General features: G+C 39.3%; 1 protein-coding gene across 1 annotated transcript in view; it reads right to left on the reverse strand.

Moving 5' to 3' along the window:
- Positions 1-12,476, reverse strand: part of KIAA2026 (KIAA2026 ortholog) — a 70,833-nt gene that overhangs the window by 37,687 nt on the left and 20,670 nt on the right. The window contains exon 3 of the mRNA XM_013005649.2: positions 9,017-10,431. Coding sequence (XP_012861103.1) covers positions 9,017-10,431 — 1,415 coding nt within the window. The remainder of the gene's footprint in view (positions 1-9,016; positions 10,432-12,476) is intronic.

Here is a 12,476-nt window from a genome sequence, read left to right on the forward strand (position 1 = left end):
AATGGTCTGCTGACCTAAGTCAACTTTAAGAATCTGGTCTTTCAGAGGTATGCTTCAAATTGTAGCTGGAGGTAAAGCGTGACTTAAAGGAAATGAAATTCACCCCCAGCCTCTGCCTCTCAGCACTGCTCCAGTTGTTAGCTGCCACAGAGTTGAGTGCTGAGTATACATACCAATACAATAGTATACATACATTGTATTGGATCAAAAAGCTGCCACTATGGGTAAGTGACCCTACGCTCCATCTCATACCATCCTCCCAATGCTTTTTAACTGCTCTAATTAGCTCTAAGATGTTTTATTTGGTTTTATACTCACTATGGCACACAGAGGTCACCTTTGCTAGCCCTATGACTTCTGTAGTGCTGTCACAAAGTCACTGATCTCAGGTACGAAGTTCTCAGTGAACTGGTGCAGCTTTTCTGGATTGCAGAGGAGAGACGATAAAGTACAAGGTACAAAGTTTCATCAAGAAACTCAGAAACTGACTAGAGCAGTGTTGACTAGTGGTTACTGGGTAAACCTTATGAACTTGCATGTCTGGACTAACTACTAGCAGGTGAGACCCTGGGCAAACAGCTGTATTTCATGGAGCAGTTTCTTTACCTATAAAACAGGGGCAATAATACAACCCGCTTTGTGGGATGGTGTTCAATGCATAAAGAGCTTAGGAAACTGCCAGGCATATGTTACCATTGATACATCTTGTGGCTGTCCTCTGCCTTAGCCCAACTCTGGTGATAGTCTATGTAGAAAATCTTTATCTTTTAACCTTCATATCTTAAAAAAAAAATCATCTTGATTTTTCTTGCTCCACTGTTCTCTTGTGCTAACTTTATACTCTACTTCGTATTCTACATTGTACATGTATCAAATGATCTGTTTACATGTTTTCTTCTTTGCTAGATTGTGAGTGAGGATAGAAATAACTTTCTTCCCTCTTATTATTTACTGGTAGAACTTTGTTCTAAAAGTTAGCTGAAGTACATGAACCCTGCTCATCACCAGAAATTCCACCAGCTTAGGAATGGGAAAGGCAGGCAGGTGATTGCTCCATAGTTCTGAGCGCCCTTTAAGTCCATTTCAGAGTGAAGAAAGCACTGATGGTTCCTTTAAATAATACACACAACTTATCACAGAGTGTCACACTATGATCTAGGATGGTAATACTAAGGTCAACTAAGATTAAGATTTACTGAGGGTCAGTGAAGTGCTGGTGGTAGTGATCCAGAGGGGCATCAAAAGCAGATTTTTAAGATCTATAATACAAAAGTTTTTAATTGCCAGGGAGGTAGAGAGTAATTTTTTTTCTTTTCCCCTGGAATGGAGGCCATTGGCCAAATAGGTTTGGGAACCTATAGTATATATGAGGTGACTTCAAAAAGTAGGTTGAAAATTCCCATTATCTTTTTTTTTTTTCCCCATTATCTTTTAATTCCATCTTCCCACTAACTTTTTGGAGTCCCCTTATATAAAACAAGTTAGACACTGCCCCCTAGTGGGTTTCTATCACTAACTACTGTGGTTGATTCCAACTCATGAAGATCCGGAGGGAAGAGTGGGATTAATCCACGGGGTTTTTACAGCTGCCACCTTTCAGCAGATCACCAGACCTGTCTTCCAAGGGGTTGCTGGGTGGATCTGAACCAACAACCTTTTGGCTACTAGCAATTAACCAGATGCACCATCCAGCCATCTTACTTGACCATAAGGTCTTTTATCTCCACCCACTTAAAAGCCACCTATAAAACAGAACACCATTCTCTTAGAATTGTGCAGAAGATTGGCGTCCACTTAAAATCAACACAAAATTCCAGCACAATCTTTGAGTTCCAAACATGTAACTGTGAAATACATCAAGTTTTGCCAGAAAAATGGAGAAGGAAACCTTAGTAAGGCCTAGTTATTAGTGTTACACACACACATCCCAATGGAACTTTCTAATTAAGACTAACTTAAGAAAAGGAAGGATAGCAGAAGTGTTTGATACTGTAACTGAGGCTGCACTTGACTCCAGTCTGGAAACTGTCCTTTAGAAGAGCAAAGCTGGCTCTCATCCCGCCCTGCCTCCCCGCCTCTCCTCAGCCTCCTCGTCTCCCTTACCACCTCTCTCCACCTCCTCCCTGCCTGGCTTCACCCCAGGGGCTACTCAAGACCTCCAACTCAGAACCTTCCCAGGTTTTAAAATCACCCCAACACATTCTCATAGCGAATTTGTTGAGGAATCTCAATAAATGAGAAGATACTAAGATATTAATCACTGCTGTTAAGCAAAAAGGCTTGGTGGTGCTTAGCTGATAAACCAAAAAGGTCAGCAGTTCAAACCTACCAGCTCTCCTGCAGGATGAAGATGTGGCAGTCTACATCTTTGGAAGCAGTAGGGACAATTCTGCTCTGCCCTACAAAGGGACCAGGAGTCAGAACGGAGGCGACAGTCACAGACTGGTGGTTTAACAAAACAGCAGCTCCCTGAGAGAATGCCTGTATAATCACAACCTGGCAGACACTGCAGGGTACCCTACTCTGTCATGCAGGGCTGTCATGAGTAATGACTTGTGGCACATGACGATCACTGATGAAAGTCAAGTCTCAAGAGCATCTGTATTATTAAAGTGCCTGGTATGTGACGCCACAGAAGTAGAGTCTGAATTTTGACTTTTATTTACTATACACGAGGGAGTATCCAAAAAACCCCGGAATCCTCCCCCCCCAAGCTAGGTATTTAAATTTTTTTACAAAATAACCTTATCACCTTCAAAGTACTCACCATTATACTTAATACATTTGTCAAATCTGCAATTCCATTCTTGGAAACATTTTTCAAACTCATCTACTTTCATGGCTGAAGGAGCACCTCCCTTGTTTTTTTCTTTACCTTTTCTACATCATCATGTCCTTGCATGTCCCTCTTCATTCAAAAAGAAGTCGCAGGGAGCGAGGTCAGGTGAGTCAGGTGTGTGGGGCAAGAGAGGTATGCTGCTTTTTGCCCAAAACTGGCATCCTGAGATGGCTGCATGAGCGGGTACATTGCCTTGGTGGCAAAACCAGTCTCCCGTCTGCCACAAATCAGGCCTTTTTTGTTACACAGAGTTAAGCAATCTTTTCAGAACTGCTAACTAGAACGCTTAACAGTCTGACCTGGTGGAATGCACTACAAGTCAGTCAACATTTTCATCCATTAAGTAAGATGATGGACATGCAGAACGAGGTTTGTCATCGATCGACATTTCACCTTTTTTGAAACAAGAAAAGCACTGTGTTCAATATCACAACAGTTTCTGTGGCACTTTTCCCCGAGCAGGAAACAAAATTTCACAGCCACGTGTTGCTTGTTCTCTTAAATCAGCCATCACCGAAAAATGAGGTTTGAGTGAAACTGTTTTTACAAAAAAATTCAATGTGACCAGAGAGAACCCCAGGTGACGCCACTGGGTGTACTAACTCAGAGTGAGTTTCCTGATGCTCACCTAGTGGGAAAAATGCGTACTACGAAAGCTCTGCTCTGCCCAGCACAGATCCTGCAGTTCCAAGGTGGGTTTTTTTTGGGTACTCCCTCATGTCTTATGTTTAATAAACATCTACATTCTATAGAAGTGTCTGGAATGCTTTACCTCTCAAGCAAGCAGTATCAATTTTAAACAATTCATTTCCCCTCTATTCTCCTTGCCAAAGAGCAACTTCCTCACCATATTGGCAATTCTCCAACCTGGTCTCATCATTCAGAAACTCCTGCACACCCATTTCTTTCTCTCCTTTAACTTAGGATATTGAGCCAGTTCCCCAATCCTGCTACTTTTTAAAACATCTTTATCAGAACCAAAACTTATTCTACCTGATAGGAAATGCCCATCTGAGGAATTTCCTTTCTAGTTAATTTCTTTGTCTCCTGCATCTTTATCCTACCAGCCATGTTACATCTTTAAACATCTATAAGATTAAATCACAGAGAATAACAACACAATCTACTTTATGAAGTTTTTATGAAGATTAAATGAGATAATATGTCTGAAAGCTTAGAACACCTGGCATCTGATATGCATTAGGTGAGCAGCTTTTTGGTGAGAGGGTTATGTAGGTAGTAGCGGGAATTAAAGGAGATGGGAGTATAGGGAAATCTTGCCTCTCTTGTTCTATCTTGGTACCTTGGTTGGTCCTCTAAGAAGATTCCCAACACAGACACACGCGGTTTTGTAAGACTATCAGTAAATGATTTGCGTGATAAGCACAACTTTGTCGTTACTCCAGGAGGACTATCCCAAACTAACTGGTTGAAAGGGAATAGAAACCATAACTTCTGTAAACTATTTTTGTCTGTTCTTTGGGTTTTATAAAAATTGCTCAATCAAATGAAAAAAAAAATCAAGCTAATTTTCAACAGCTCTACTTGCTGTGGACAATTTATAGTATACAATCAAAAATCACCTAAATGTCCGACAAAATGGTGTTACAGAAACCCATAATTGCACAATGTAAGAGGCTCATGGTATTCTATAATGTGTAAGGGGAAAAAAAGCAGATTACAAAATAGCATATAGTATATAATTCCAATAAGAAATATATGCCGTGAAAAGAACATGCCACAACTGGACGAAAGGGTTAATCTGTAGTTATAGCTGCTTAAACCCTACTGTGTGTGTTCACTTATGCAAGAACTGTCTACACAATGTACCGGTCGATGTGCTCAGTTTAGAGATGCATGGCCAGAAAGTACCCTTCTGACTTTAAGAAGAAGAACAGAAAGGAGATAATCAACAATATCACCTAGAAATAAATGCAACTGGCGGGAGGGGGGGAAATGAGGAGCTGATATCAAGGACTCAATTAGAAAGCAAATGTCTTGAGAATGATGAGGGCAATAAATGTACAAATGTGCTTGACACAATCGATGTACGTATGGATTGTGATGAGTTGTATGAGCTCCCAATAAAATGACTTAAAAAAAAGAAAAAGAAATGCAACTACAAAACGGAGTGGGGAGAGGGGCTTCCATATCTTTCCATTTCACTTCCCCACAAACTTCTTGGGCATGTTATGAAAAGTACCTGGCACTAAAAGTATGAAAAGAGAGCATTTCATAGAGGCAGAAGAGGACGGGAAATGATGGAGTGGCTCTCTAGGTGATGAGGACTGTCCTTTTTGTTCGTCTCTATATTCTGTAATGACATGTTTGGCTTTCATGAGGACATCAAGACAACCAATAAAAAAAGAGGAATTAATTTTCTCAGCTCTGCACACCCCCTTTCCTTACAAAAAGTATTTCTATTTTGTGTTTTCAATCTAGCTTGCTCTGTTAACATAATAAGGCTTTCCTGAATTTGTAAACTTTGGAAATAGGTCTATAAGGAAAACTTTCTAATCGTCAGGCCACATTTTTCTTCTGTGCACTGAATGAAAACACACAAGGTGGAGTGGAGGGTGGCGGCAAGTTATTGCTTCTGATGACACTTTCTATGATACTTCCAAGAATAAGAAGTGAGGCTAAATGTCTACAAATGAATTTAAAATTTTAAAAGCAGGAAGAAAAACATCCCTCCATCCCACACAAAAAAAGATAAAAATGCTTTAGTTACAAAATTACCTCATAGCACACTAAAATTATTAAATCATTTCCAACCAATTTGTCTTTGTGCCTTCTACTAAAAATTATCCCTACAATCATCATCAAAAAACAACTCCCCAAACCTGAACTCACTGCTATCTAGTTAATCCCGACTCATGCAGACCCTGTAGGATTGGGTAGAACTGCCCCCTATGGGCTCCCATGGTTATAAATCTTTACAGGAGTAGAAAGCCTCATCTTTCTCCTATGGAGTGATGGGTGGGTTTGAATCGCCATGTGGTTAGCAGCTGAATGCATAACCGACTACACCTCCATTCCCATCATGGGAAGCTTTATTCTAGAGTAAAAATGGGCAGTGGATAACTATTCATTGAGAAAAGTCTTTTGTTTTACTTTAATTTGGCAAATACTAGCTTAAACAAAATTCAAATGCACCCCCCACACGTTTTTTCTCCAAGACATCACAGAATCTTTAACATACAGCCCCAGAATCACATATCCACAATTCGGAAGTCTAAAGAGTTCTGAAAACTAAGGTTTAAAAAAAGAATTTATATGAAAAAAAAAAAAAAACAATTCATACGGTAGCAAAATCTGATCTGACCTGATGTGTAAACTCCCTTTGCCAGTTTCTCATTATGCTATAAAAATTATGTGTCTGATTTCAGGGCCAGTCCCAACTCTGCAATGTTGTTAGGTGTCATCCAGTCAGTTCTGACTCACAGCAGGCCAAAATATGGCTCAGTCTTGCATCAGTTAGTGACTTCATAACTCACTTGCTGACATCAAGTCGATTCTGACACTTTGTGTAAAGTGACCCGACGTGCCGCTTTTGACGGGACAGTCCCGGTTTTTAATATTTTCCCCTGTGTCCTGCAGCATTTTTTAAAAGTCCCGATTTTTGGAAAGAATGCACGACAAGCTAGGGTATACAGTTTTCGCCTGCCATGTGGCTATTTCGCCAGGATATGAGTTTTATCGATGGTGTCCCGCTTTACCAATGTTAAAATCTGGTCACCGTAACTTAGTGACCCTACAGGGCAGAACAAAAATGTCCCAGTGGGTTTAACTCTACGGGGGTAGAAAGCCTTATCTTTCTCCAGAGGAGCGGCTGGTGGTTTCCAACCCTTGTAAAATCAAGACTTCAGAATTGTGAACACACCTAGCCCTAGTTTCAGAGTGCACATGCAAGTGCACAGTAACACATGTGCAAATGAAAGGAGAACCTTGAAAACCTTTGGGGGTGAGGGAAGACGGGGCCTCAGAGTATCAAGTAGCCCACGACAAAACCCTGGGAAGACATGAAGCGAACTTTAGGAAAACAAAACAAAAAAACAACCCTTTATTGTTGTTATAACACTTTATGGAACATCGCTACAACAATAAGGAGTTTTGGTCTATTGGCCTCCGTTTTCCCAGTACTAACAATAAACTATCCACCAGATTCAAATATTCTGGTCACTGATGACTTGACTTTCTTTAGACTGACTGCTTTGAGAAGCAAATGAGAAAGTGTATGGGCCAGGGCATTGCTTTTTTCTATTTCCTGCACATAAGTCTTCTCTCCCAAACCAGAGACTCAGAGAAGGCATGCAGGCACTTGATGAATTTGCCTTTCGACTGTTTTTACTCACCGTCTACCACAGGAGATGAAACTAATCGGGCGGCTTTCTCTCTTATCACCATGTACCCTGACTTCATTTCAAAAGTACACATCTCTCTTTTTTCCCCCACAATCGAGTTTGTCTTTAATCCATCCCTTAGAAGTTAATGGTTTCATTCTGTTATTGGTATCTGTTTGAGAGTTGCCTTCAGTGTCTACTGTATTTCATGAACCACCATAAATCGTAACTGCCTACATGTGAGGAATAGTAGGAATGTAAGAAAAAGTTTTTTGTAACTGGCAAAATGGTTCAAATGTTAAAGCAGTGGTTCTCAACCTGTTGGTCACGACCCTGTTGGGGGCTGAACAACCCTTTCACAGGGGTCGCTCGATTCATAACAGTTGCAAAATTACAGTTATGAAATAGCAATGAAAATAATTTTATGGATGGAGGTTACCACAACATGAACTATATTAAAGAGTCGTGGCATTAGGAAGGTTGAGAACCTCTGTGTTAAAGTAATATTTAATATGCTAGAGACCAATATGTCAAAGGCAGTTTATTAAATCCCTCAAATATGTATAGCTTAATGGATTACTTGCAAAGTTTAAAGAGGTTCTTTCTAAAGTTACTTAAAAAAAAACTAAAGCTTTTATAATCACCAGAGTGGACAACTGAATGTTTCTAACTTTTAGTCTTATCAATTAAGTCTGCTCATAAGAACACATTTCTTTTATTTAAACACATTTAAGGGCATTTACTACAGTACAACTTATCAAACTAACAAAACACTCATCCCTTATTTGCAAGCTCATTATTAGATTACTGTCAATTTTTCATTATCTTTGCTACAGTGCAAAAGGATAGAAAATGGAAATCCACAAATGATGATGATAAACTACAACTCATTTTAGTAAGCAATTCCAATTTTTCCCAGTCAAGTAACTTTTTATGGACAATGGCTAACAAAGTTAATCATTTGATTTTATCCCATCCATCCTCTCAGGAGCCCAAATGAGACAAAAATTTGATTAAATGGCGGATAACAGGGAAAAGTAAAAGCTCCTGAATAATTTAAAAAACATATAAAGCAACTAGGAATTGAAGGCACTTTTTATTGGTAGGATTTTTTGTTGTTTAAGAAAAAATAAAATCTTATGAATTTTTGTATGAAGAACACCCGTTGGACTATACTCTTTTCTGGAGATGAAAATGTAAACACTCAACAGAAGCTCTAAACAGAAATGGAGGTGGTGGGATAGAGACCTAGAAAGAGACCAGCTTGCCAGGAAAGGCGAGTGGTTATGGATTTTAGTCTTGGGAACAATACCCGTCATCTCCTCTCAACAGTGTTTTCCTCAATGCACAGTGCCAGCTCTTCCCCCAAACCAAACTCACTGCCTGCCCCTGTGGGTTTCTGAGACTAATTCTCTACAGGAGCAGAACAGCCTATCTTTCTCCCGAGGAGTAAGTGGTGGTTTCTAACCACTGACCTTGCAATTAGTAGCCCAACCACCTCACACCACCAGGGCTCCTGTGCCACCCCTTAACCTGGAGAAAAACCCTGGAAATGATAAGTATCACTTATGGATACAGAACTGTACAAACAAGGTCTGAAGCTTTTCAACTGAGATTTACATTCAGCTATAGCGCACCCATTTTTCGGTCCATACCTCACCTCTTCTGCTCTGGATTTCAATTCTGGAGAATAAAATAAAACTTGAGTAAGCACACACACTCACATACATATCCTGTATGTGCATCTTATCCTGCTACTCAGATCGCCGAAGACACTTAATAGAAAGGACTTGGATAACACTAAGAGCACCTCTTACCCGCTGTGTTGGCTTACCAGATTTGTGCTTCTTGTGTTTTGCTTTCTTCTTAATGATCAGTAACTTATTCTGGATCTCAGGTTTGTAAGACTTGAATGCAAGAGAAGGAAGACCTTCACGCTTTCTCTGTAAGTTTTCATTCAAAACATCTTTCAATTTCTTTTTTTTCTTTTTCTTCTTTTTTGCCCGCATTTTACTTAGTTTGAGCTTCTTGTGGCTCTGCAGTGATTGTTCTAGTAGATCTCTTACAACTTTATGGCAGTTCATTTCTGCATAATCGCTGTGACTTCCATTTACATGTATTTGGCAAGATTTCAGAGCATTTTCTTTTAATGGGCTGGGTTCAGGTTTTACTCTGGAAGCTTCCCCCAACTTTTCCTGGTTTTCTGTACACCTTACCTCACCTGGGCTGAGGGGCTCTCCAAAGTCAGTCACTTCTCCAAGGCTCCTTGGCTTCTCCAAGTTCTCTTTACAACAATCCGTTTTTTTAATTTCGCAGGGCCTGCGAATTCTAATTTCACAGTTGGGTTTTACTTCCATTGAAACAGAGATGTCATGATTCTCCAAGTTCAATTTTGCAGGGCAGGAAGCTGGATCACAATTATTTCTCTGCTCTTTCCTGAAGGCAAAGGGCAGGCCTTCTCGACCACCCCGATGTTCTCCATTACTTGTATTCACATAGTCACACTTCAATTTCTCCAGTTTAATCCGAGGTACTCTTTGTATTTTGATGGGTGGAACTGGAAATTCTGGGGCTTGAAAGGGCTTCTGCTTATAAATCCGAACATCTGCACCACAAAACTGTGGAAAATGGACATAAGCATTCTCCAAATAATCATAGCCCAGGATCACTTCCCTGCATTCATGGATCGGCTGTCCAAGTACAGCATCTTGAACTTCTTTTTGTGTTTCATACACAAAGTCACAAAGACCCTTAAGTAACCACACTTTTTGGTAGAAAGGTAGTTCATGGAAAGGTTTTTCTTCCAATGGGTTAACTTCTCCAAGAACTTTAAAAAACTGAGGACATAAGCCAAGCTTCTCTGCACAGCTGTCGGGATGCTCGGTTTGCCCCACAGCCGTGTACCACTGCTGCACTCTCTGTCGCAGGGCTGCTTCCCAGGTCCTGTAAGGCAAGGTAGGTCTCCGGTGTAAGGTAGGTCTGCGATGGGGGGGACTCAATAGAGAAGTCATTATTTTTGATAGAAAAGCATTACACTGAGGCATCAGAAGACAACGTTCCAATTCATAAAAAACAATTTCTGGCAAATTTAGAATTTGCTGGGCCAAACAGAGGAAGTGCCCAATAGCTGGTATTTCCCACATGGTCTCCATACAGGCAGGAGCTGCTTGAGCGAGGAGTTTCCTTTCCCACTCTTCGATTTCCTTCTGACTGGCTTCTTCTGCTTCTTTTCTTTCTTGTTCCCGGAGCCTGAAGAAAGAAAAACAAATTAAACTATGATTACTTAGTGAATAGCATACTGCACACTGAGTAAGTATGCTTTATTTCTCCTCAAGTCAACAAGGCAGCTAGCGGTTCTAGCTGCAGTATCAGTATGATAGTCCCCCTAACAGCTTCCCATACCACCCCAGGTGAAGAAATATACATATAACTTTATACTGAACTTTACTGATGGAACTGTCTAAGAATTGTATTACCCTTAAAATGTATTAAAGTTCAAAATAAGTGAAAAAAAATTAGGAGGGTACTTATTAAATGAAAAACAGTGGGGAAGGAGTACTAGAACAGATTGTGACTGCATGAATCATCTCAAAGATGATTTGATCATGGGAAAGGGGAAATGTTTTAAAATTAATATGAGGGTGATTATATAATTTTCTGTGATATGAATGAACTATTGAATTACATGATAAGTAAATTATTTGAGAATAAAACTGCTGGGGGAAAAAAAGGAATTTGATTTTAACTCCTAGGGAAACATGGGTTTCATTTAAGAGCTATTTTAAAAGGTATTTTCAATCTTTGACCATGCTTGGAAAGTTATACTTGTAAATAATTCAATAAAAGCAAATGCTATGTGCTTATAGGTTTTAACTGCAATTCTACATGGAAAACAAAAACTACACATAGACTATTACACAGCCTTTAAAAATTTTAATTATGAAATATCTAACAAAAGGGAGATGATAAAAAGGGCAGATGGAGGGCAAGCTATTGGGGGGGGGTTGATAAGTTGTTAAAGTTGTCGAATACAAAAATGATTGATATGTAATTGAAAAATAAATTATGAAAGACATGAATAAACATAGCAAAATGAGAATAAACATAAGCAAAAAACCCCGATACCCACTGCCACTGAGGTGATTTTGACTCATAGCAGCCTCATGAGTTTTCTGAAGCTATAAATCCTTACAAAAGTAGAAAGCCTAGTTGTTATCCTGCAGAGTCCATGATGGGTTTGAACTGCCAGCCTGGCAGTCCAACCATTACCCAACATCACCACCAGAGCTCCTCAGAACTACTTAACAATAATAGCCAGCAATAATGAAAATATGCACACACTGAATTAGGAAGCTTTATTTTTTCAAATTACAGTATTGCAAAAATATGTTATACCTAGCTAGACTAGACAGATTATAGGTGCTCTAGAGATTTAGAGATTTCATTGGCACTGCTATAAAAGCTTCTTAAATAAACATTTTAAAAATCAAGAGTAAAATACAGGCAGAAACTTTATGACTTTGGATTAAACAGTAATTTTTTAGATATGATTTCACAAACATATGCAAATTAAGGAATAATAGATAATTTGGATGTCAAAATTAAAGACTTGTACATCATAATATACCAGGAAAGTTAAAAGATCGTCAAAAGAATAAAACAAATGCTTTACAAATATATTTAATAAAAGACTGTATCAAAAATATATAATGAACACTTACTAATACAAATTTTTAGAAGGGCAAAGGACTTTTGGAAGACACACATATGAATAATAGACACCTAAAAAGATGCTCATTATCAAACCAAAAAGTAAAAACCAACCCAATATTGCCATCAAGTCGATTCTGACTCACAGTGACCCTAAATGGGTCCCGGAGACTATAAATCTTTACAGGAGTAGATGATGGGTTTGAACTGCTGACCTTGAGGTTAGCAACTTAATGCCTGAGCATGATAGTGGAACAAGAAGAAAGTCAAAGGAAATAGAGGAAAGAGACAGGAGACAAAGGGCATTTATAGAGGTTTAAAGCATGTACATATGCAAATATATTTATATATGATGATGGAGAAACGGATCTATGTGCATATATTTATAGGTTTAGTATTAACGAAGCAGATGGACATTGGGCCTCTATTCAAGTACTCCCTTAATGCAAGAACACTTTGTTCTATTAAATTGACATTCCATGATGCTCACTTTCCCGACACGATCGCTGAAGACAGAGCGGGTGCATAAGCAAATGTGGTGAATAAAGTTGATGGTACCCAGCTACCGAAAGATATAGTGTCCG

Source organism: Echinops telfairi, unplaced genomic scaffold, assembly GCF_000313985.2.
Source record: "Echinops telfairi isolate 266 unplaced genomic scaffold, ASM31398v2 ScPeMD7_25;HRSCAF=90, whole genome shotgun sequence".
Taxonomy (NCBI): Eukaryota; Metazoa; Chordata; class Mammalia; order Afrosoricida; family Tenrecidae; genus Echinops; species Echinops telfairi.